Here is a 24365-nt window from a genome sequence, read left to right as displayed (position 1 = left end):
TTAGCTGCTGTAGTTCTTTCCTAAGGCATCCCGACTCTCGACCTTTCTGCAGCAGCAACGGGGAATTTGGATCCCGTTTTAGCCACAGAGTTGGAACTGGTTTCCAATGTGCATTTCTCACCCTTGAATTTCACCTGCCATCCTGTTGCCTCCTGTGATGCAGTGGGGGTGGGTGAACGGGGCGGGGGGGGGTGAGCGACAGGCTGACCTCCTGCTGGCTGCAGCCTAAGCTGGCAGAAACAACGAGAAGTCCTGGGGCACCTTTTGGGCTAACAGGTATATGGGAGCAGAAGCTTTCGTGGGCAAACACCCGCTTTGCCAGATGTGTCTGAAGAGCGGGTCTTTGCCCCCCTAAGCTAATGCACCTGAATATCTGTTAGTCTAAAAGGCGCCCCAGGACATCTCGTTGCTTTGTGGCTAGAGTAACACAGCCACCCCTCTGCTGCTAAGCTGGCTCTGAATGCAGAGCGCGGAGGAGCCCAGCTGGGTTTGAATCAGAGGCTGCCAGTTAGTGTGGGGAGAGTTGGAAGGCAGGTAGCCTGTGCTGAGGGGAGAGGGACAAAGGAGGGGGCAGGACCCCAGATGGGGCACCCCTCGGGCTCCTCTCCCCAGGAGGGGTTGGAATGACAGGCTCTGCCGGCTGTACTGACACCTCTGTGCTGAGCTGGGCCTCTGTTGCCTCCTAAACTTCCTGTTCTACCTGCTGAGTGAGAGTCACTCCTGCCTGCAGGCGGGTGCAGAGCTTGGGGACCCCTGAACCCCATCACACACCTGGCTGCAGGTGGGTGCAGAGCCTGGGGATCTCTGAACCCCATCACACTCCTGCCTGTGGGCAGGTGCAGAGCTTGGGGACCCCTGAACCCCACCACACTCCTGCCTGCGGCCAAGGGGCAGAGCTTGGGGACCCCCGACCCTCATTTCACCCCATCCTCTAGTTCCCAGGCTGCTTTGCATGTAACGAGCTCGCACCGTTTGTATCAGCCGTAATTTTTGCACACAGCCCTTTTAAGCTAATTTAGGAGTTTGGGGAATTGAGCTGGTCCCCATACGGGCCTCCGGGGGACGCCACTCGTTACCTCTCCTCATTCTGACAGCCGACCCTTTCTTCCTACCCGGTGTTCGCTGGCTTATAACCAGTTACCCATCCCTCGTCCCAGGCCAGCTCACGCTGCTTCAAGCCTTTGGCGAGGGACTTTGGCAGAGACTCACTGGAAAGCTAAGTACATTACATGCACTGGCTCAGTGGCGCGTAAAAACCATTCAGGCTCTTGGAGAAGCTTTTAACTACGTCGCCAGTACGGTACTTCCCGGCGCCTGCGTGCTTGCTCCCAGCTGGCCTGCCGAGGCAGCTGAGATGGCCCTTTGTAGGATCTGGGTCTCAGCACAATAATGTTTGTGCAACAGAACCCCCCCTGCGGCCGCTGGTTCTGTCCCGCACCCCACTACAAGCCTTCGCCCGGGGCAGAGGAACACCTGCACGCAGACGCTTTCCAGCACTGGAAGGTTGAGCCACGCTGGGGCCCTGCCCAGGGCCTGTCTGCTCGTTTCTCACGGTGCGCCCGGAGCTCAGTGCATGCGAAGGGCTCAGGCTAGCGCACGCCCGGCCCTGCCGGCTCTCGAGCAAACCTTCTGGCGGCTGCGGTGGGAGTCGCCTCATGCTGGAGAGAGGATTTCCCGTCTCACCCTTCACAGAGCACTCAGGCACCTGCCCTGCTGGCCAGCTCAGGCCCCCTGCGGGGTGCTTGCTCCCCGCCCCCCTTTGCTCCTGGCTCAACCTTGCAACCAAAGCCTCTTTGCTCCGTGACAACCCACAGGGCAGAAACCTCCCTCTCCCCCACGCTCGGGCCAGCTGACTGGCCATCGCCACCTGCGCCACCTTCCACTGCCCCGAGCAAGCAGTGACTGTCCTGCCCCCCAGTCCTGGAGCTGAAGGGTTCCTGGGCTCCCCCCACCCCATTCCATTGGCACAGAGAGGCAGAGGCACGCGCCCCCGTTGCCTTGCCCTGGGATGGGAAGGCAGTCGCTGAACGGAGGGCCGGGGAGGCGGCTGAGCCCTTGGCCAGCTGGAGATCCCATGCCGGCAAGCCCCCCTTGCGGGGATCTGCAGAGAAGGCTCCATGGTGAGTCCCCCGTCCTGGCTCCATGCCCTGTTGGGATCGTGGGACCCTCCCTTCCGCCAAGGACCATTTCCCTGGCATGTCCTGTTACCTGCACACTCCCTGCCCCAGCCATGCCTGGGATCGTCTGGAAGAGAGGCAGGTAGCTGCACGCCCAGGCACTGGAGCGGGACTGGGCGTTTTCACGCTTTCCCCGAAGGCCAAGGGCTGGGAATCCAGGCAGGTTAAACGGGAGCAGTGACGGCACCCCCAGGGCCGCATGCAGGTCCAGGAGTTACTCCCCCAAAGACACACGCTGTCCTGGGGTGGCTGAACACAGCCCCGTATCCCTGCATTGCCCGTGTCAGGGAGGAACAGCACCAGCCCTGGCTGGGCGAGGGGAACACACAGGGTCCCGCCCAGGAGCTGCTCACCGTCCAATGCTGGTTTATTGCGGAAAAGAAATAAAGAGACAACAGGACCTGCAAATCAAAACCTGGGGAGACGGACAGACCGAGCCACATACAGTAGAAAATCAGCGCCTCTAACCCGCCAGGGGGCAGCCTGCAGCTCGCCGGGGCTGGAACCGACCGCCAGGACTCGGTGGGAACACAGGCCTTGGGATCAGAAACAGAGGCTACGTCTACACGTGCAGCCAACATCGAAATAGTCTATTTCGATGAATAATGTCTACACGTCCTCCAGGGCTGGCAACGTCGATGTTCAACTTCGACGTTGCTCAGCCCAACATCGAAATAGGCGCAGCGAGGGAACGTCTACACGTCAAAGTAGCACACATCGAAATAGGGATGCCAGGCACAGCTGCAGACAGGGTCACAGGGCGGACTCAACAGCCAGCCGCTCCCTTAAAGGGCCCCTCCCAGACACAGTTGCACTAAACAACACAAGATCCACAGAGCTGACAACTGGTTGCAGACCCTGTGCCTGCAGCATAGATCCCCAGCTGCCGCAGAAGCAGCCAGAAGCCCTGGGCTAAGGGCTGCTGCCCACGGTGACCATAGAGCCCCGCAGGGGCTGGAGAGAGAACATCTCTCAACCCCCCAGCTGATGGCCGCCATGGAGGACCCAGCAATTTCGACGTTGCGGGACGCGGATCGTCTACACGGTCCCTACTTCGATGTTGAACGTCGAAGTAGGGCGCTATTCCTATCTCCTCATGAGGTTAGCGACTTCGACGTCTCGCCGCCTAACGTCGAAATTAACTTCGAAATAGTGCCTGACGCGTGTAGACGCGACGGGCGCTATTTCGAAGTTGGTGCCGCTACTTCGAAGTAGCGTGCACGTGTAGACGCAGCCAGAGTTGTGTAAAACGGCGTGCGGTGCTGCCACACAACCGCCCCAGGGAGAGGCTGGTGGGGGGGGGTGTCGCTGGGGAGCACAAGCCCCAGCGCCCCCCCAGGTGCATTCTTGGGGCAGGCAGAGCTGCCAGGGGAGGAGATTTCACTGGCCTCTCACTCAGTACAAGCTCAGCCTAGAGCTGCTCTCCTGAAGCTGGATGGCCAGAGCTTACGGGGCTTCCCCAGAGGATCTGGGGGGTGAGGGTCACCTGCCTTACCCCCACCCCCGCTGGGCTCTGCTGCTCCTGTAGGGGCAGGGGGCTGGGGGAGCAGGCCTGGCCTGGGTTGCAGCAGCCAGGGCTGGATGGCACGGGGCAGGGCGGCTGACAATCTAACCACACTAGCCGCCCGCCCCCGGAGGCCGCCCGATGGAAGGGGAGAACCTCCCCACCTGGAGTTCCTCCACCTCTTGCATTCCGCGAGCTCGGCGCAAGGGGGGCACAGCCTGCGGCCAGGGGCTCTCGGTCCCAGCTCCCCCCGGTCATGGCAGAGAGGGGCAGCCTCCCACCGACTACAGGTGCCACCCTCTGCAGTAGGGCAAAGGGGCATTGGCTGAGCTCACCCGGCAGCTGGCACACCGGGCCCAGGCCGGGTCTGGGGAGCCCTGAGACGCCAGAGAAGCGGCTAGCGCTGCCCCGGGTGAGAGTTAGGGGCAGGAGGGCAGTAACCCGAGCCGCACCTGCCTGGGGGGCGCTGTCTCCGCAGAGAGCGGGAGAGGAGACGGGTGCACCCCCGGTTCGATCCTGGCGTGAGCAAGGGGGCACTGCCCAAGCCTGCTCCCATCTACCGCACTCCTCCAAGGGCCCAGGGCGTGTGGCGGCTTCACCCCTCACCACTTAGTGAGCCCACACCACCCCCAGGAAGGGCAGGGCAGGCATCCCCTCCAGCAGCTGCAGCCATGGGACACACCAAAGCTCAGCCAAGACCCCCAAGGGCCAGGGGCCCAGAGAGCAGCACCCACTCCCGCCTGCTGGCTGCGTTTCATGGGCTGCGCGCTCGCCCTGGCGACAGGCTGCTTGGTCCTGGGGGTCGGTGCTTAGCCAAAGTGACTTTACACAGGGGTCTGGGTGCAGCCCCCCAGGTATCCCCAGGGGAAGGCCTGCGGCGCGGTGTCCCACGGGTGCCCGGGGGTCAGACGAACGTAGTTCAACTCACCCCGACCCCCCTGCAACAGGGCCACCGCTGGCTTACAACAGCTTCTCTGCACAGCCTGGGGCGGCCCCGCAGGGAGGTGCGGAAGGCAGCGTTGCATTCGCCCGCTGGAAGGTGTCACACCCAAGGGCCCCACTCCGGGGCAGCCCAGCACTTCGGCATGGCTCCAGCCGGGGAACGTGACGTGTAACCCCTGCACAAGGACCCCTTCTGTGAAAGGCACGTTAGCGGCACCGGGCCAGCTGCTGTGCCGGGCTGGCCTAGTGCGGTCCCGCTGAGCTACACAGCAGAGAGAGACCGTCTCCCTCGCTGCAGCCAGTCGCTTAGCGCCAGGCAAGCCTGGGAACCGCCCCCGCCCAGAGCGCTGCACCTTCTGGAAACCCCCGCTGGGCTGGCTGCCCAGGCAGGGACCCTCCCTCCCACTGGCCCAAAGCAGCACCACAAGCCCCGCACCCTGTGGGACAGGGCCACAGCCCTCCGGGGCTGCAGGTCCCGGCACATAACGCTCTCCAGGTGGGCGCCACAGCCCGGTGCTGCCAAGGGAGGGCAGGGCAGTCAGGGCAGGGCATTCCGCTGCCCTCTGGCTCCCCCCAGCTCTCCGTGTGGCACCTGGAAGAGAAACCAGCTCCCCGAGCCCACCCTGCTGCAGGGCTCCAGAGGCAGCCCCCAGGAGGCCAGCGCCAGCGAGGGGACGCGCCCCTCTGCCGGCCATCTGCTGCCAGCGCCTCACATGAGCTTACAGCAGCGCTTCTTCTCCGCCGGGGGCTCCTCGGCAGGGGCCGTCAGCTTCAGGAGCGGCGGGTCGCCGCTGGCCGCCGTGTAGTACACGCAGTTCTGCCCCGTGGCGGGGTGGGAGGGGCCGCTGCCAGGCGGGGGCTCAGCCGGGCTGGGCGGAGGGGGGCCCTCCGGGTGGTGCCGCTGGAGCTTGGCGGCTGCCCGCTGGCGCTTGAGGTCCGCTAGGGTGTGGTGGGACTTCTCCTTGCACAGGTCGGCCGGCAGCTCCTCCCGGGTGGCCAGCTGGTAGGAGGTGCTGCGATCCACCCTCTTGGAGTAGAGGTGTTTGGGGGGGCCGGGGGCGGACGAGCCTGCAGTTCCATTCCTCTGGCTCAGCTCGGCAGCGCTCTGCTCCTCTCCCAGCACGGGCCCTGCAGCTGCCTCGGCGCCCTGCGTGTGGGGAGAGCAATGCGGCCACTCAGCCACCTCGCACCCGGCCTGGCCTGGCCTGCACTGGGGGGCCCGTCAGCCCAGGCAAAATACGCCCCGGGGCCAGATCCGGCCTGCCATGCTCTGCGCTGCTGCCATCCCACGGCCCAGCCGCACCCCTGGCAGGCGCCCCACGGGCCACGCAGAGCGGCCGGCTGCTGGGGTGTCTCCCCGCGCTGCCTGCCCCAGCATGGGCTGCGCTTGTGGGGCAGGCAGTTCCCACGGGCCTCCCCTCCTGGGCACGGCTGTGCAGACACTCGCTGGCCCCCAGCGGCGGGGGAGGCGCGGCAGGCGGGGTGGCCCCAGGGTCCTGCAGAGCTGCTGGCTGGGAACTGCACCCAGCACCCCCCACCCCTGCCCCCATGACGTCACTGAAGAGAGCAGCCCCTCCCCACTTAATGAATTCTTGGAGCGTGCCCCCAGCAAAACTCACTGCCCCCCTGCTGGCCTGGGGGTTGCCCTGGGAGCAGGAGCTGGGACCCGCTCCAGTGGCTCGGGCCAGAAATCTTCCCTCCCAACCACAAAGGGCACCCGAGAGCCTTGTCCAGGGCGCCCCTGGAGCCTGCAGCAGGGCTGGCTGGTGCACGGCAGCGAGGGGGCCTCCCCTGCCGTCCCTGGAGCGAGGTGGCTCTGCGCCCCTGTTGCAGGCGATGGCCCCCACTCACGGAGTGCTGCAGCTCGAGCTCGGCATCCGTTTGCTTGTCCTCGTCCTCGGGCTCGGCCTGCTGCCAGACGATGGCCTCCCTCTCGTGCTCCTTGCGGTACAGATTGGTGCGCTCCGTCACACTCACCCTGCGCACCACCTTCCTGCGACAGCGGAGAGCAGGCTCAGCACGGCTGCCCACCGCGGCCAGAGAGCCGGCCAGCGCTGCTGCCCCTTGGCTGCTGGAAAGCCGGCAGCTGGTGCACAGCTGGGCCCTGCCTGGCCTGGTCACATCGCCCCACGGTGACAGACAGTGCCACAGGCAGACGGGCTGGTCATGCAGTTCTGACACCAACTGGGTGGCTTTACTAAGCGGGGCCTGGGAGCCCCGGTAACTGCACCCCACTGGCACCAGGGCCCCCCCAGAGCCAGGCTGAGGTTCTGGAGGGGAGTGACCGGCGCCGGGAAGCTCAGCTGATCCCCCAGCTCTGCCTGGCCCCAGCAGCAGCCCCCCCCCGGCCTTACCCTCGGCTGCCGGCGCTGGAGGTGCGCCGCTGCAGCAGCGACTTCTGCTTGTCGTGAGACTTCATGATGGCGTCGTGCTTGTGCTTCAGCTCCAGCAGCTTGGCCCGGACCTCCTCGTCGGAGCACACATCTGCAAGGGGGAGTCGGGGGGGGGGCCAATGGCCAGTGGCTCAGGAGCAGAGCCAGGCCCAGGGTGGTGCAGGCCCAGCGCACCGGAGCCCTCCACCTCCTCCTCCTCCTTCCCGCCCGGTCGGTGATCCCACCCCTCCTCCGGCCCCCACCCCAGGCCCGCCCCCCAAGCATCTGCGTGCCCCCCGACCGCTGCCCCTGCAGCCTCCGGGAGGGCACTGCCTGCCCCCCATGGAGCCGAGCGTGCAGCCCAGTGGGGCGCGTGGTGATGGGGGCAGAGAGCGGCTGAGTTGGGGAGGGGGGCAGCAGCTCCTCAGACACCTGCCCTGACCCATCCCTGCATCTCCCCATCAAATCCCACCCACGAGCCATGCTGGGCCAACCAAGGGCCCCAGTTCAGCACCAGGCCCCGCCCCAGGTCCAGGCTGCCTCTGGCCACCACCTGTGGCCTGTGCTTGGGTTAGCTACTGGGCCACTGGCCAGGACACAGTGGCTAGTGGGGTACACGCTGTCCGTCCATAAGAGGTCACGCGTGGGTCCCAGTCCCAGGCTCCTGGGTGGGGGGGGGGGGTCGCTCGGGAGGGCGGGGGGCTCGGTGCTGGAGACCCCCCACAGCAGAGCGAGGCCATTCGGGCATTTGCCCTCTGCCCAGCGGCAGGGGGGAGGAAGCCACGGAGGCAGCTAAGGCAGGCGTGGCCAGGGAGGGTGTGCGCTGGACCCCACCTGGCAAGCGGCACTGGGGCACTGAAGGCTGTGCAGTGTGTGGGGCGGGGGGGGGGGGGGGGGGGGCGTAGGCAGTTTCTGGCCCAGTGGGATTGGCAGGAGAGAGGGCCGCAGGGACCTAGGAACGCGCGGCTGGGGTGGCGGGGGCAGCTACACAGACACGCACCAGGAACATCTACCTCCAGCCCCCGGCCTCGCACACCCCTGTTCCTCTGGCCCCCTCCAGCCCCTGCCCCAGTAGCGTGACTCACCCAGGGGAGTCTCGTCCAGCACGGACTTCCCGTTGAGGTCGGCTCCGTGGGCCACCAGCAGCTCCACCAGGTGGACCTGGTGGCGGGAAGGGAAGGGAAGGGAAGGAGCTTCAGTGAGGCAGGAAGAACGCAGAGCCCCTCTGGCCCCATGGCCCCCACACGGGCAGAGACTGGACGCGCTGCAGCCTCAGCAGGCTGGCCCCTTCCCGCGGCTGGGGCTCGCCAGCGCCCACTGACCTAACGAGCGGGGACTCTACCCAGCCCTCGCGTGCCCTGTGCCCAGCAGGAGGGAGTCTCCGCACGGCTCCGGCTCCCTCCCCACCCAGCACAGGCGGATTCCTGACCCAGCTGGGCCACAGCAGCAGGTGGCCACCTGCATGTGAGAGCAGGGACCCCCGGGCCCTTCGGGAGGAGTTGGGGGGCCCTGTGTCCAGCCCCCCGCCCAGTAGCCATCACTGCCGGGAGCCTGACCCCTGCATGATGCTCAGCAGGCCCAGGACGCAGAGCCAGGCAGCAAGGAAAGGCGCCCGGGCCATGGCCCCTACTGAGGGCGCTGTGCCACTGGGGGACGCTGGACCCCATTGCTGGAGGGTGTCCCCAGCTGCCGCCCCCCTCCCCGTCTGTAGTACCCACCTGCCCCCAGCAGGCGGCGGCGTGCAGCGGCTCCCACCCGTCCTCGTCCTTGGCACTCATGCTGGCCTTGTGCTCCAGCAGCAGCTCGGCCGCCTCCAGGTAGCCGTTGGCCGAGGCGATGTGAAGCTGCGCGGCAGAAAGTGCCAGCGCTGGAATGCCGGGTGGTGGCCTGAGGCCAGCCCAGCCCCGCCAGGTGCAGCGGGGGCGGCTCACCCAGCAACCCCCGCCCCGCTGGCATGGTGCAGGCTGAGCCCGGGCAAAGCATGCCAGCAGCGAAACACGCCAGCAGCGGCCGCCCAGCTCAGGGGATTGCTGCAGCTCTCTAGGCCTTGGGCCAGGGGGAAGTGGGACAGACGGTCACAAGGAGCTGCCCCCCCCGACACACACACACACACACACACACACGGACGGAAGGATTTTGCACTCCTGCAGACGTGTCTAGTGCGGCCTTGGGCTGAGCGGGAGCCAGTAAGTGCCCTCGGCAACTGAAGGGGCAGGGGCAGTGCTCAGCAGGCCCTGGTGGGGGCATGGGGGGCAGGCCAAGGGGGCACAGCCCCGAGTGGGCTGGCCAGGAGTCGCCAGCAGCACACCAGCAGCTCTGCAGCAGAAGCCGACGTGCAGTTCCACTGGGAACTGCCCCCGGGGGACACCAGGTGCGCGACTTTCCGCCAGCCTGGGAAAGGGGCAGGACAGCCTCCCTCCTCCAGGCCACCCCTGCTCCGCCCTGCCTGCCCCCAACAGACATGGCCTGGGGAAATACTGGGGCTGGGGAGCCAGTGCTGGCAGAGGGAGTCTGGATGGTCACCGGCAGCAGCGGGGAGCTCCTGGGCCTGGGGATAGGGCAGGGCCCCCCCACACTCACCAGCAGCAGCGGGGGGCTCCTGGGCCTGGGGATCGGGCAGGGCCCCCCCGCACTCACCGGCAGCAGCGGGGGGCTCCTGGGCCTGGGGATCGGGCAGGGCTGCCTGCACTCACTGGCAGCAGCGGGGGGCTCCTGGGCCTGGGGATCGGGCAGGGCTGCCTGCACTCACTGGCAGCAGCGAGGGAGGTGATGCTCTGCTCCCCAGGCCACATCCCTCCACCTCCCAGCTGGGAGTGCAGGGCCAGTCCTGACCCTCCAGAGTGGGGCGCACTGGGACCGACTCTCCCCACTTGCCCTGCCGGGGAGCATGGGGAGGAAGGGGCTGGGGCCCTGACGTGCGCACTGCACCCTCCACAAATCCTCCTGGACACCCAGGGAGCCTGCCCCCCCCGGCTGCCCGCTGGCCCCTTGCCCAGGCTGTCTGGGTGCACATGCCCCCCCCAGGTGTCACCCTGGCAGTAGCGCGTAGCTCTGGCCCATGATTTCCCCCCAGGAGTCGCTGTGCTCTCGGGCACAACCGGGCTAGCCGGGAGGGAAGCAGCCGGACGGCCCGACGGGCAGCCTGTGCGCCAGCGCTACGGAGGGCACTCAAGGCCAAAGCAGAGAGGAACCCCCCCAAGCCCAGCCTGCGCGGAGGAGGCAGGACCGCTTGCTGCCACGGCTGGCCACACGCATGGCTGTTAGCGCCAGGGCTCGAGCTGAGGAGCTACAGTGCAGTCACAGCAGATTAGGGAGGGCAGAGACCACAGGGGGACAGGGAGGCCAACCCCTCCTACAGCATCACAGCCAGGGCATTTATGCCCTGCGTCTGGTAGAGCCCGCACAGCCAGGCTCTGCCCCCCACCCCACGTAGAGCTGTGCAGAGGGAGGTGTCCGCAGTACCAGGGCTGCTGCAGTTCACACCAGTGGGGGCATCTTGGGGCCTGCAGCTGCTTCAAGCCGAGAGGTGGCACACACGGACCACAGCGAGCAGGCTGGAGCCAGCCGGGAGGGGAGGCTGGAGCCAGCGGGGAGGGGAGGCTGTTCTGGCCAAGCCTGGTGGGAGCAGGGGTGGGTTCTTGCTGCCAGGGACGGAATCTGAGTGCTCCTAGACATGAGCACCTGGACATGGCTGCTGCAGCAGAGCAAGAGAAGCTGCCCATGGCTCAGTGGGGGTGAAGCTTGAGCCAGGTCAGTGCGCCCCCAGGCCCTGCCCCGCCGCACCATTAGGGGTGGGAGAACTCAGTGCACAGCAGCGTCAGAAGCAGCAGGAGGGCCAGGGAGAGGGACTGGCCTTGTCCACACACAGACGTTCTCTATCAGAGCCGCAAGTGCTGGGCCCAGGCCACCGGCAGCTGCTGGGGACAGGGACACAGGTTTTGCTGCCTTTCAGTTTGGCAGGCTGAGCGCCAGTGCTGTCCCAGCCAGCAGGGTGAGTGGGTAGAGCCATGGGAAGGAAGAGCTGCTGAGCCTGGCCTACGGGGCGTCCCACCTACAGAGCCACTGGGGAGCAACAGGCCAGCGCCAGACTGGTTTCACTGAGGGGGGGCCTTGGGCTGCCTCCCTCGGAGCACCCCTCCTGTGCTCCCCAGCGGCTGCGGGGTCCTGGGTGGAGCTCTCCTGCGGTGTCACCCGCTGGCCGGGAACGTACCAGTGTGGCGCTGTGGTCCAGGGGCGTGTTGAGATCGGCGCCTGCCTGCAGCAGCTTCCGGATATCTGCCACCATGCTGCGCTCCGTGGCCGCCCGGGCCTCCTCGATCTTCTCCTGCGTTATTCCTGCACCCAGGGAGAATCGTGAGGGCAGGCCTGGCATGGGGCTGGGGCTGGGGCTGGCAGGTGTCTGCGTCCAGGAGTCCATGCCAAGGAGCATGTGCAGACCTGCATGAGGCTACCCAGAAAGGCACCCAGGCAGACTCGGCCCAGGAGCAGCTGCCTGTCCTCCAGGCCCCGCTCCCGAGGGACTCGCTCCATGCCCTGGCTTCGCTGCCGCCTCGGTGCTGACAACGTCCAAATCTCCTCTCTGCCGTCCCCCCATCCCCTCCAAATCTCGCCCCCCCCCGGCACCTGCTTTTCCCTTGTCCCTGTCTCCCTCCACGAGCCTGCCTGGCCCATTTGACCGCCCTTTGCCACCCTTGGGCGCCTCCTCCTTAGCCACTGTCTGCGCTGCCCTCTCTCTGTGGGACATTCCCTCAGCGCCTGCACCCAACCACCCTCCCAGAACCCCTTCGGCCACCGTCCCCACCATCGCCCCTCACTCCTGTGGCTGGTGCAGGCAACCTCCGAGCCTCGGACTGGGGAAGTCACCAGGCTGCCACCCCCTCGCCAGCTGGCGCTTCTCCCTGTGTCTTCGTGGGGCTCACGGAACCAGCCTGGGAGACACCAGCTCCGTCTGAATGCCACGTACGCCCCTGGTGCTGGGTCACCAGCAGCAACAAGCTATCCATGGTCTCTGCAAGTGGCTCACCACCCACCAGCAAATCTCTGGGGGGGAAGAGGAAGGAAATTGCCCAGCCTGGAGCTGCCAGCACAGGCGGGAGTCACGGTCTGGATGCTAAGGGGAGATATCCTTTCGGCTGGGACGTGTGCACCGGTGTCCGGGCAGCACTAGCCACAGAAGCTGCAGAGGGAGAGAAGCCAGCAGAGACCTGGCTGGGAGGTAAAAGGGCATTCTGGCCTGGGCACAGCTACCGAGACGTCAACACCGAGCGCCACTGCTGCAGAGTGGATGGAGCATGCAAAGTCCAGGCAGGCCAGGGGAGCTGGAGGGGGTCTGCTGCGGACCAAGCGCGATGGCTTTGCAAACCACCAAGAAAGGAGGCTGCCAACGTCAGGCTGGGCTGGGGAGACTCACCCTGCTCTGCCATGGCCGTTTCAATGCAGTCCAGCGTCACGTCGTCCTCGCAGAGGTCGTACGGCATGTTCCCGTCGGTGTTCACGGCCAGGAGGCTGGCACCGCTGGGCCGGGGAGGAGAAGACAGGATCCGTAAGGAAACCAGGCAGGTCGCTACTTCCGCGGTGCCCTGGGGAACGCCACAGCCAGCATGCGCACGCCCCCGGGCAGCCAGGGTAACACCCACAAGGGCTATTTTTGTTAGAGAGCCCCACCAGCCTCTGGACAACGCTCTCCCCGGGCAGGGCTCTGCCTGGTAGCTTGGGTTTCTGGTCCCGCCTCCGCCACCCGCCGGGGACAGCCACATGAAACAGGATCCCCTCAGTCCGGCTGCTGACGCCTCAGCAGAGAGCCACTGCCTCCCCCTGGCACCCCCCAAGCGAGGGGCATCAGCAGGCAGCTGGGGGCTGCCCCAGGGAAGGAGGCGCCTGTTGCCAGACTGAGGGGACCCCTCAGGAGATATTCCCCAGATGCCCAGGGGGCTGCAGGCTGAGAGGAGCTAAGGACGCCCATGTTCCTTCTGCGCTTTCAGGAGCCTGTCCCCATCGGCCCCTGCCCTGGCTAACTGCTCCTGGCTACCCTTCGCCGAACCCAGGTGGCCCCAGCCTTACCCGCCCCCCGCTCTTTGCCTAACCCAATGCCAAGTTCCAGGCCCAGGCTCAGCTGAGGCTGTGCCCGGGTGGACGGGAAAGGCCTTTCCTAACTGGCTCGCGCTGTGCGGCCAGCGCAGCAGCACAGGGCTCGCTTACGCAAACCGCCTAGTCTGGCGGCAGCCAGGCCAAGGTCTCACCGCCAGGAGCTTCCTGCAGACAGCCCGGAGCAGGGAGGCAGATTGGGTTACCTGGCCACCAGCACGGCCCATTAAGTATTTACAGCCCTGCAAGCAAGGCCGAAAGCGACCCTGCTGGAGACTGGCGGCTGGCTTCTGCCGGAGGGGACGGGGAATACAGGCACCACAAGCCGCAGCTCCTCCAGAGTCGGCGGCGCCCGAGCCAGCGGCCCTGGAACCAGGGGGCGCAGACCAGGCCCGGCTCCCTCGCTTGAGAGCTGCCAGGGCTGGGTGGGTCTCTCGGGAGCACTCTGCAAATTGGTTGTGAGGGAGCGCAGTGCCAGGGCTCACCACAGTCCGCGGCTGGGCAGAGCCGCCGTGCCGGCAGGTAGCCAGGCAGTAGCGCGGTAGCAGCGCTGGCCGCAGGACACTGGGACGAGGAAGCTGGGGAGGCCTCAGAGGCCACCTCTGGCTGGGCCAACTCCCACCGGAGGGAGAGGAGTTTGCGCCCCGCCCACAGCTCTGCTCCAGGCCGGGCGGCAGAGACGTCGGAGCCTCTCCTGGCACAGGAACAGTCCCAGGAAGCACCAGGCTCGCGTCTCTCAGCTCGAAGCTCCGGGGGTGGGAGCAAGCCAGGCCAAGGAGGGTCCTAGGCAGGTCTGGGTGCCCTTGCTCCAGGGCCCCTGCCTGGTCCCCTCTGAACCCACAGCAGCAGCTAGGCCAGTCTCTGCCTGTATGCTGCTCTGCTCTGGTGCACCCGGGGAGACCCAGGCAGGTGCTTCAGGGGCCTTAGCTCTCCACCTCAGGCAGACCTGGCTGCAGCCCCTCCCACCGGGGAGAAGGCGCCCGGTTCCCTTCGCCCACGGCCCCGCTGCCCCCGGGAACCCGCGTACTGTTTAATGAGCAGCTCCACCAGGTGCAGGTGCCCGCAGGTGGCGGCGGCGTGCAGCGGGGTCCAGAGCTCACTATCGCAGGCATTGACGTTGGCACCGGCCTCCAGCAGCAGCGTGACCACCTCCCCGTAGTCGTCGATACAGCACTGTGAGGCCAGAGGGAGAGGAGGGAAGGTTACACGCTGTGACAAGGCAGAGCTGGCTGCAGGCCCCCGCCAGCGACCGTGACTCAGCCAGGGAGCTGCCACGCCGCGAGCGCCTGTGGGCAGCGCGGGGGGCACAGCTCGTGGAGGGGGACATCGGCCACGAGAATCAGGGCTGGTTAGCACACAGGGCTGCTGCTCTAGCCTGAGCTCGGCTCCTGACTCGGGGCACGGCCCTTCCTCCCCTGCGCCGTACGCTAATGCTGCTGAGCAGAGGCACGAGAGGACGGCGACTCTCTCCCCCTGTCCCAGATATGGCATGGGGAGATATGGGTGAAAGGGGTGGCCCCTCCCGGCCGCAGGCGCGCCACACCCAGAGCCCTGGCCGCAAGGGCCTAAACACGGGACCATTTGTCCCTTTTAAAAAATAAGTCAGGACGCCTTTTTGGCATCCCAAACACAGGACTGTCCTGCCCAACACAGGCCGGATGGTCTCCCTGCACAAGGGCCCTGTGAGAGCCCCCCGGCGAAGGCCCCAGAGCTCCCTGCAGGGCACTAGAGAGCAGAGTGGTGCTAATGACTTTGGAGCAGCACAAAGGTGCTGATTTCTTTCCGTGGTCGGGGTTTGCCCCGGGGCTGGCGGAGAGGGGACCCCCCAGGTCTCTCAGTGATGCCAGGGGCCAGCCGTTTCCTTGTTCTGGTCTTTAAGTGAGCAGGAGGGGACCTGCTTACTCCAAGCAAACCAAGGCAAGGGCACCGGGCACTGCCTGCCCGGCAGGATGGGACAGCCTGCAGTTCTGCTGTAGCTGTGCTGGGCCGCAGCAGGGGCAGGGAACTCTGCCCCACTTAGCCCAGAAGGGCTCTTGGGAAAGGGGCTGGCCCAGCTGGAGGGTGCGAAGGGGGCAGCGCTCTGAGAGGTGCTGAGAGCGGGTGGGCGGGGTCGCAGGGTGACTGCCTGCCTGATGCTGGACTCCTAAGGGAACCCACACCAGCAATGCCCACGGGAGGAGCTGCCCTGGCCCCGCACTGAGCACCCAGCATGGGCAGGGGGCCCTAGCCTGCAAGAGAGAGAGGGAGAGAGGCTGTTCTCCCCAGTGCCCAGGGCAGGCTTCTTGCTGGCTCTCCAAAGCCCAGGGGTGGAGAGTGGGAAGGAGCAGGGGACAGGGAGGGCCCCGGAGGGCCAGGGGAAGAGCTGTAAGAAAGGCGCCGGGGGCGCGATCCTCCTCCCACTGCCGTCAACGGCAGAGCTCCTTCACGCTGCCTGCGGGTGGCGGCGCCGCGAGCAATGGCGGGTTTGGGCTTTGGCGCCCGAGGAGGCCACGTTCCAAGGGCTGCAGAACCTGGGGAGCGGCAGCGCAAGGGGCAGGCAGCCCTCCGCAAAGTGCAGCGCCAGCCGCGGGAACCCGCAGAGCTGCGGAGGGAAAGGGGGTGGAGCCGCTCCCGCGTCCGGTCTCCGCACCCTGGGGAGCCCACCCTGCAGGCCAGGCCCCCACCAGCACCTCGCTGCAGAGCGCGCAGGCTTCTGCGCTGAGCTCCTCCCTCAGGCCGCGTCCACACCAGGGAGAGCCAAGCGGAACGGCTGTCCCCGGGCAGCAGCGCCAGGAGAGCCGTGTGACGAGCGCACTCGTCGGCACGACTCGCCACCTCCACAAGCGGCTGCCGGGAGCAGCGCTGGGCACCCTCCTGCTGACCCGCGCTGCTGCCGGCGTCTCTGACCTCGCCCCGGGTGTTCTTCCCACGCCCCTGAACGACGGACGTGACACCGACAAACGGGGAGGGCAGACAAGCCCCAGGATTCCTGCACCACGACTGTTTAACGCCACCTGTTCCACACAGGAGGGGGAAGCCCAGCGGCCCGTCTACTCATTTTCTCTTCTTGCTCGACCACCCGCGGCAGCGCACACGTCATGGGGCCGAGCCGCTGACGAGCTGGCGTGACGACCGTGTTCAACGCTACGACAGCCCGTCAGAAATTCCAGGCCAGAAGGAACCACTGTCACCATCTCCTCTAACCTGCCCCGACCGTACCAAAAGCAGAGCTGCGAGGAGCATCACCGGGCTGGGTTTTAAAACTGCCAGTGATGGAGAATCCTCCCGCCCACCCCCGCCCTTGGTAGGCTGTGCCCAGAGTCAGTTCCGCTGGCTGTTAAAGGCCAACACCTGAGCTCTGGTCTGAGTTTGCCCTCCTTTCACTTCCCTCACCCGACTGTGTTCAGCCCTCTCTGCCCGACTGCAGCGCTCAGTATCAAATACTTGGTCCACAGGTGGGCGCTCACAGCCTGGGATCCACTCTCACCCCCTCACCCGCCTTCTCTTTCACTAGAAGCCAGGTCTTCTAATCCTGAAACCTTTCGTATGGCTCCCCACCAAACCCCCTCCCAACGCCTGCCCCGACTTCCCTTTCAGGGCTGGCATTGGGAAGAAAGGCCTCCGAGAAACCGCCACACCCAACCCGCATCCCGCAGGTTGTTTCCCAGGTGGACTGGATGATCTTAGGGTCTTGCTTGCAAAGCCATTAATAGGTCCTGCTGACAGTCTATCAAGAGCCACAAGATGCAATATATCAGAGGGGGAGCCGAGTTAGTCGGTATCTTCAAAAACAAGATGACGTCCTGTGGCACCTTATAGACTAACAGATATTTTGGAGCATCAGGTTTCGTGGGCAAAGACCCGCTTGGTCAGATGCACGAATGCAGATGCCTCTGATGAAGTGTGTCTTTGCCCACGAAAGATGCAATACAGTAGACTGGTGCGGAGCTAGTCTACAGAAAGGAAACCGCTCCATGCCGGACAGGGAACGATGGGCGGAAATAGTGAGGGAGGCATCGGACTCCAAAGGGCGCTGAACCCCCGGTGGTTGGTGATGACAAGATGCTGCAAGGCTGGTGGGAGAGCGTCAGAACAGCAGGATACACAAGCCTGTCTACAAAGTGGCAGCCCTGCCCAGAGAGGGGCACTGAGGGTATTTCATTACACCGCTACTAGATTGCTGGGCCATTCACAACCCTCTAACTCCTCAGGGCCGGGTGCTTTGTGCCTGCCTTCCACAAGGCAAGCGTCTGCTGCTTTCATTCAGGTAGGTCAATACACATGCTCGTCTCAGCACAGACACTGCTGGCTCCGGCCCCTCGGCCTGGGGGTCTGCTGAGGAGCATCATGCAGCTTTCCTGAGGGTTTATGCATGTTCCTCTTAGCAGCTGATCAAAGCAGAGACACTCAGCCACAGCACACCCCTGGGATCAGCCGTGCCCTGCCCTGCCCCACCACTCCAGACAGCAGCTCACCACGCCCAACACCTGTCTGCCAGAGCGGTCAACCCCACCTGCTGCAGGAGACGGTGAAATTTTGCAGTGGCGAATCACACACTAACCTTCCCGTCATGGATGCATCTAATTTACCAGTGGCTGGCTCATGCCCTGAGGAAGAGGAGTTTACAGCCCTGCAGTTTTTTCCCCCTGCCTAATCGACTTGGGGATGTTGTCAATGCCCAGGTATTTGTCCAACCCCCATCTACACCCCAGGTCTCTGTGCCTGACCCTGGCTGCATGTGCTAAGTACATAGAGCCCCTGTTGTACATTTGTCACGGTACATTGTGCTGAGCTGTCCCCTCGTACTTGTGCTATGAGATGAGGCACTTCTGTTTGCCCTACTGTCTCTCTCCATGCTGGGGGTATTTCCACACCTGTGTTACCCCCTCATGCTCACCCCTTCCCTGGCCTGGTCAGTTTCCCTCCATACAGAACGAACTCTTCCCAGGTCTTTGTCAGTGTCTGGATGGCGGTCGGTGTCAAGTGGAGTGCCCCAAGGATCAGTTCTAGGGCTGGTACTGTTCGACATCTTTATTAATGACCTGGATGAGGGGATGGATTGCACCCTCAGCACATTTGAGCATGACACTAAACTGGGGGGACAGGTAGATATGTTAGAGGGTAGGGGATAGGGTCCATGGTGACCTAAATAAATTGGAGGCTGGGCCAAAAGAAATCTGATGAGGTTCAACAAGTGCAGAGTCCGGCATTTGGGACAGAAGAATCCCAAGCATTGTTACAGGCTCGGGACCGACTGGCTAAGTAGCAGTGCAGCGGAAAAGGACCTGGGGATTACAGTGGATGAGGGGTCGGATATGAGTCAACAGTGGGCCCTGTAGCCAAAAAGGGTAATGGCATATTGGGGTGCATTAGGATGAGCACTGCCAGCAGATCTAGAGAAGTGATTATTTTCCTGGTGAGGCCACATCTGGAGTACTGTGTCCAGCTCTGGGCCCCCCAGTAAAGAAAGGGTCCAGTGGAGGGCAACAAAAACGATTAAGGAGCTGGAGCGCTTGACCTGAGAGGCGGCTGAGGGATTTGGGCTTCTTTAGTTTGCAAAAGAGAGCTTGAAGGGCGATTTGATAGCAGCCTTCAGCTTCCTGAAGGGGAGCTCTAGAGAGGGTGGAGAGAGGCTGTTCTCAGTGGAGAGGGATGGCAGAACAAGGAGCAACGGTCTGAAGTTACAGAAGGAGAGGAGCAGTTTAGACATTAGGAAAAACTCTTTCCCCAGGCAGGTGGTGAAGCACTGGAATGTGTTGCCTAGAGAGGAGGTGGATTCTCCATCCCTAGAGGTTTTTAAGTCCCGGCTTGACAAAGCCCTGGCTGGGATGACTTAGTGGGGGTTGATCCTGCTTTGAGCAGGGGCTGGAGTCGATGACCTCCCTTCCAGCCCTGGGATTCTATGTATCTGAGCCTCCTTTCTAGTTCTGCAATGTCCTTCTGTGGAGACCATCTCAGAGGGGTAGCCATGTTCCTCTGCAGCTTCACAAAAAAACAAGCAGTCCTGTAGCACTTTAAAGACTAACCATTTGATTTATTAGGCAATGAGCTCCAGTGAAGCCTCATGAGCATGTCCTACCAGTGATTTATAGAACAGTGTCATCCTACTCTCCACATCATTTTCTATCCCTTTCCTTACGTGCCCTGACCTCGTTTGCTTCTCTGACCTCTGCCGCAGATCGAGGAAAGGGTAATAGTGTGAATTACCTGGATCTTTGTCCCTAACAGACCCTGGCATCAAGATAGGGCATTTCAAAGCAGAACCTCCACCAGCCCCTCCCTCCTTATTAAAAGCAAGGGCGGCTTCAGCCGGCTCCGATTCACAGAGAGACTGGGGTAAGTTGTCAGTAGAGCCCTGGAGGAGACCAGACTGCAAAAGGGTTTCGCTACCCCGAGCTTACAGAAGAGGTGCACATGCCACCAAAGGCCGCGAGGGTGAACGGAGGGAAGCCAGATGATGCCGGGGGCCAGAGTCTGCTTCCTCAGACACATCTGCTGGGAGAAGTAATGGAGAGAGCTCCCCAGGCAGAAAGCTGGCCCTGTAGCACCTTGAAGACTACCACATGCCCACGTCTTTACCGTGCTAGAAGACTGCTTGTTTTGTGAAGACACAGACTTTAACAGGGCTGCCTCCCTGTGACTAACTCCCCATAAGAGAAGCATCAGAGAGGGAGTGAGTTAGTCTGCATCTTCGAGAACAACAAGAAGTCCTGTGGCACCTTATAGGCCAACAGATATTTTGGAGCATCAGCTTTCGTGGGCAAAGACCCGTTTAATCAGATGCATCTGATGAAGCAGGTCTTTGCCCATGAAAGCTGATGCTCCAAAATATCTGTTAGTCCATAAGAGAAGCAAGGAGCCCGGGCAGCGTCTCAGGCTATTGACTCCTCTGAGCCAGTCCTCAGCCTCTAGGAAGTGCCTCCTGCTGGCAGTTATTGCTCAATTAGCTGACTCTTTGTTGCCCTAAGGGCACCCTAGGTGTGAACGGCCAGTTGCATTTTATCGCTTCATTATTTACTTAGCTCTGTAGCTACAGGCTCCCCACTGCGGGGGAGGGGGGCAAAGGGAGAGGTTTCCCGGCTGCCGGGTGAGCCAGCAGTGATTGGGCTGGAATCGCCACGGTTCACTGTGTTTTAGCAGCTGGGATTCACGCTGTGTTAGTTTGCAATGGTCCAGGAGAGCCCTTCAGACTGGAGCCTGCTGGACAGGACCAGCCTGTGGGTAAAAAGTATCAGAGCAGTAACCGCATTAGTCCGTATCCTCAAAAACAACAAACAGTCCTGTGGCACCTTATGGACTAACAGACATTTTGGCGCATAAGCCTCCGCGGGCAAAGACCTGCTTTGTCAGATGCGCCTCTGGGTGTTTGCCCATGAAAGCTCACGCTCCAAGACATCTGTTAGTCTATAAGGTGCCACAGGACTGCTTGGGTAAAGAACAGAACGAGGATTCAGCAGCTCCTAGGTTCCATGCGTAGCTCTGTAACTAACACCCACTGAGCAGCTCCCCTCCCCTCCATGCCACAGCTGTAAAATGCGCAGGTTTTGACACACACAGATAAAGGCACCGATCTGTGCTCGGGGCTATCAAGGAAAGGAAACGCAGACTGTTGGTGGCTCAGATCAACCACTCTGAGCAGCACATCTTCCACAGGGGTCAGGAAGGCTAGTGAGAGAGCAAACGCGTGCAGACACTTTGTGAAGCTCTGGAAAGTGCTGGAGAAGAGCAAGACGTTTGATAATCATCACTGAGAGAGCTCGATGTAGGAAGCTCTTAAGAGTGAGGAGCTCAGGCAGAACAACGAGAAGTCCTCTGGCACCTTACAGACTAAGAGGTATTTTGAAGCATGAGCTTTCGTGGGCAAAGACGCACTCATTTCTACGGTACAGTCCTTGGACAAGAAAAGGGACTTATCTCCAAGCTGCACTGGTCTCTGCGGCTGCTAACGCACCAGCAGGACCCAAGGGTTGGAGCACAGGGGAATTAGCCACTAGGAACGAGCCTGCTGGAACCAGCAGGTGGTGCCTCCAGAATCACGTCTAGAACCTGCAGCTTCCGCTCAGGTCAACCAAGAAAAATACAGACTCAGCTTCTGAGCCTCTCCCTCCTGCAAAGCCGGCGCACTGCCGTCACTCAGTGAGGGCCTGGGGAGCGGCGGCCTGGGCTCAGGCAAGAAGAGCCAGCTGGCAAAGGGACACGTTTAGCTGGAAGGTGGCGAAAGAAAGGAGGAGAGTCGGGGCACATTACCTGCACAGGACTGGCTGGGCACTGACTTGGGGAGGGGCTGCCTGGATGTCACAGCCTCCCATCCCAGTGCAGCTGGAGGAAGGGAAGGGAGGGGAAGGGAAGTTCGGAGGCGGAAGAGCAAGTGGGGGTGCGAGAAGAGTGCAGTGAGCAGGAGAAGCGCGAGGACTGGGCACTGAGAAGTGAGTGCAGCGAAAGAGCAGATGTGGGGCAGGCTCAAGAGCCGACAGGTCTCCTGCCAGTGGGCAGCTGGGAAGGCGGCTTACCTGGTGCAGTGCAGTGAGGCCATCTTCATTGGACAAATTGGGGCTGATGCCACTCTGAAGGAACTGGCGAACTGTAAAAACAAAGAGCTTTTAGACAGGGGTCTCCACGCACACGGGTCACTGGGGCGCGGGACGTGAGGTATTTCCGAGAGGTGTAATCAAGGCAGAAAGAGGAGACAGCTGAACACTTCCAAGGTGGTTAAGTGCCTACCTGCCATGTGTACCTTTGAAAATCCCCCTCTCCTCTGCCCCACACAGAGTCCTGAAGAGTACAGGGGCAAGTAACTTCCCTTTGGGAGGGAAAACAGTCTTGCATCACACACAGCTCTCATGTCTTCTTCCAGACAAACTAGAAACAGAACTCGCGCCGGAAAGATCGGGTGGTGCCCCATGCACTGGCCGGTGCCCTGGTCTGGAAAGAATTGAGGTTTGATGGCCTGACATCAAGAAAGAGAGAGCAGAGACTGCAGAGCTGCAGACAAAGAAATCCTGGGTGGCTAGGGGTCCGGGTGGGATTTAAATGTAAAGAGAGGCTGAAAGAGGAGTGTTAGGTGGGTTATGGAGGAGGAGGAAAAAGCAGGGGAGGCAGGGGGCCTTGAGGGAAGTATTCTGCTTTTGGAAGAAAATCACAAAATTGGCCAGACCCTCCTCCACTTCTCACCTCCATCGACTAGAAAGTTACCACCAAGAGGCCTTCACATTAAAGGACAGGCTCTTTAGAACCAGTGAAAGGAAATGGGAAGAGTTAGAGTCTTACTGGTAAACACTGATTTCGCTGAACGTACACAAGCAGACAACAAATATTTCCAGTGATAACAAATGAAGTTTACAGATGCAAAGGAAGAAATTTTTTCCTGAGAACCTACCAGGGCATGATGTAAGGCTATTTAGGGGGTATATTTTGACATGTGATGTTGACAATTTTTGGATCTTTAATTTTTTGGATCAATCTCTGCTGTCCTGAAATAATTATTGTCCGAGCTCACCATAAACTTCCCACAAATTAAAATCAATACACATAAAAAAATTATTAAAACAACACTTTTGGGCAAGAGAAAATTTAAGTCAATAAAAATAGAAAAATGAGTTAAAGCAAATATCAATACGAGCTGTCAAACTGATCGATGTTAAAAATGGAATTCTGCCCTCTGCGGGGTGACGTGAGCCTGTGGGCGTCCCTGCAATAGACATGCAAATCCAGGTTCAGGGGCTGGGTTTTAAAATGAGCTGTCACCTGTGTATGAGCCGCCTCAAGTGCAGGGTGATTTTGTATGCTGGGACCCAGCGACTCACAAGCCCCGCCGCTGTGCAGAAGCTCCAGGGCAGCCAGACAGGGGAGTATTCCTATGAGCCTGTTCTCTAGCCTCGTCAATCACTGGGCAACGCCAGGATGTTGCAGTGGTGCTGGTCCTAGGATATTAGCGATACAAGGTCGGTGTGGTCATCTCTCTCACCAAGCAAAGTGGGACCAATAAAATGTATTATGGCTCCCATCTCTCTCTCTCTCTCATTGCTGGGCTGCGTTAGGCCGGGACGTGACTGGTTGTCTTTGCGCAAGACCCCACAGACAGTGTCAGATCCTCCACTCCTTCTTCCCTGGCTGCTGACTCTTGTCCAGCAAGGAACGGTGTAGCACTGGGAGATGCAATCTTTGCCACCATGCACAGAACCACAGGAGCGGGTAGGAAGCAGTTATAGTCCTAGCAGGTGCAGGACATTACCTGTGTCCATGTACCTGAGTGAAGATGCTGGAGTGCCCACAGCTTTAAGCACTTATGGGGTCACAGTTAAGCTTCAATCCATCGCACAATTTTTGACCGGTTGTAGGTGGGCTGGGGGGAAAAACGTTGTAGGCATTACATTAAGACAAACTGTGCCTTAGTCACCATACTGAGTGGATGGCAACAGGGCAAGGTCAGGTTTTAGAAGGAAACATCAGAGAAGGGCAGAGGAAAGTAAAACCAACAGTTAAAGACAAGAGCTATTTCCCAGGGAGACTGAACTACCAACCATCTCAGACCCAGAGAGGGCCAAAACCATCCCACTGCCACACAGAGTAAGTTAAACTTACTCAGCTGATCAGGTCTTAGCCCCACCAGCCATAAGGAAATCAGCATGTCTGTGATCTGCCATAGGCCTTGGAAGTATCTCACACTTGCCTCCACAAATCACTAGAGGTCATCAGAGTAAGGAAGAGTCCTGCACTGGTCCCTATGGGAGATGATGCGAATCTTCTCCCATCTCTTACTGTCCCTCAATCTAAATCTTGAGGTAAAGCGGTCAAACAACGCCCAAGAGGTCATAAAGCTGGCACGGCTCAGTTTTCTCACCGACTCCCCTGCCCCAAATCGAAACATCCCTCCATCCACAGGACCCCCCCCCCCCGCAGTGGATGCTTCTGCTCTTGTGAAAGAGTCCCCCTTGGATGTCTTAGGTGGCCTGGGATGGTCCTTTTTTCAGGGCCCTGACGCAGGCAGCCCTATCACCTTCTCAGCTTTGAGAGCTGCCAGCAAACTAGAGAATGACAGGCTGCAGGTGGCACAGCTTACTTCAGAAACACCTCCAGTTCCTGGCAGGGTGAGGGAGAACTGGTTCATCTAGTTAGTTTGCATCTGTGCAGGATGGTTCTCCCTGCGCAGCCTGCAGGTGCTGTCCTTGTGTAACACACACACCTATGTGTGGTTAACTGTCCCCTGTAGTGGTACCTAGACCACTTCACAGAGAACAAATCACTGTCCTGTACGGCCTCAGCTGAGAGCCAGCTGCCCTTCAGTTCCCTTTGTAGAGGTGCCTGCTC

At 61.7% G+C, this 24365-nt stretch overlaps 1 protein-coding gene across 4 annotated transcripts in view; it reads right to left on the bottom strand.

Moving 5' to 3' along the window:
* Positions 1 to 2526: 2526 nt before the first annotated feature.
* Positions 2527 to 24365, bottom strand: part of PPP1R16A (protein phosphatase 1 regulatory subunit 16A) — a 53903-nt gene continuing 32064 nt past the window's right edge. For 3 of the 4 annotated variants that reach the window (XM_074986524.1, XM_074986523.1, XM_074986526.1), the window contains exons 3-11: positions 21569 to 21639; positions 14107 to 14252; positions 12406 to 12509; positions 11206 to 11330; positions 8714 to 8839; positions 8081 to 8156; positions 6978 to 7107; positions 6475 to 6616; positions 2527 to 5770 (exon numbers count right to left, since the gene is read on the bottom strand). In XM_074986524.1, coding sequence (XP_074842625.1) covers positions 5333 to 5770; positions 6475 to 6616; positions 6978 to 7107; positions 8081 to 8156; positions 8714 to 8839; positions 11206 to 11330; positions 12406 to 12509; positions 14107 to 14252; positions 21569 to 21639 — 1358 coding nt within the window. In that variant the 3' untranslated portion in view covers positions 2527 to 5332. The remainder of the gene's footprint in view (positions 5771 to 6474; positions 6617 to 6977; positions 7108 to 8080; positions 8157 to 8713; positions 8840 to 11205; positions 11331 to 12405; positions 12510 to 14106; positions 14253 to 21568; positions 21640 to 24365) is intronic. The other variant, XM_074986527.1, reaches the window with a different exon arrangement.

This window comes from Carettochelys insculpta, chromosome 2, assembly GCF_033958435.1.
Source record: "Carettochelys insculpta isolate YL-2023 chromosome 2, ASM3395843v1, whole genome shotgun sequence".
In the NCBI taxonomy this organism is placed as follows: Eukaryota; Metazoa; Chordata; order Testudines; family Carettochelyidae; genus Carettochelys; species Carettochelys insculpta.
This window is presented reverse-complemented; position numbering and strand designations above follow the sequence as displayed.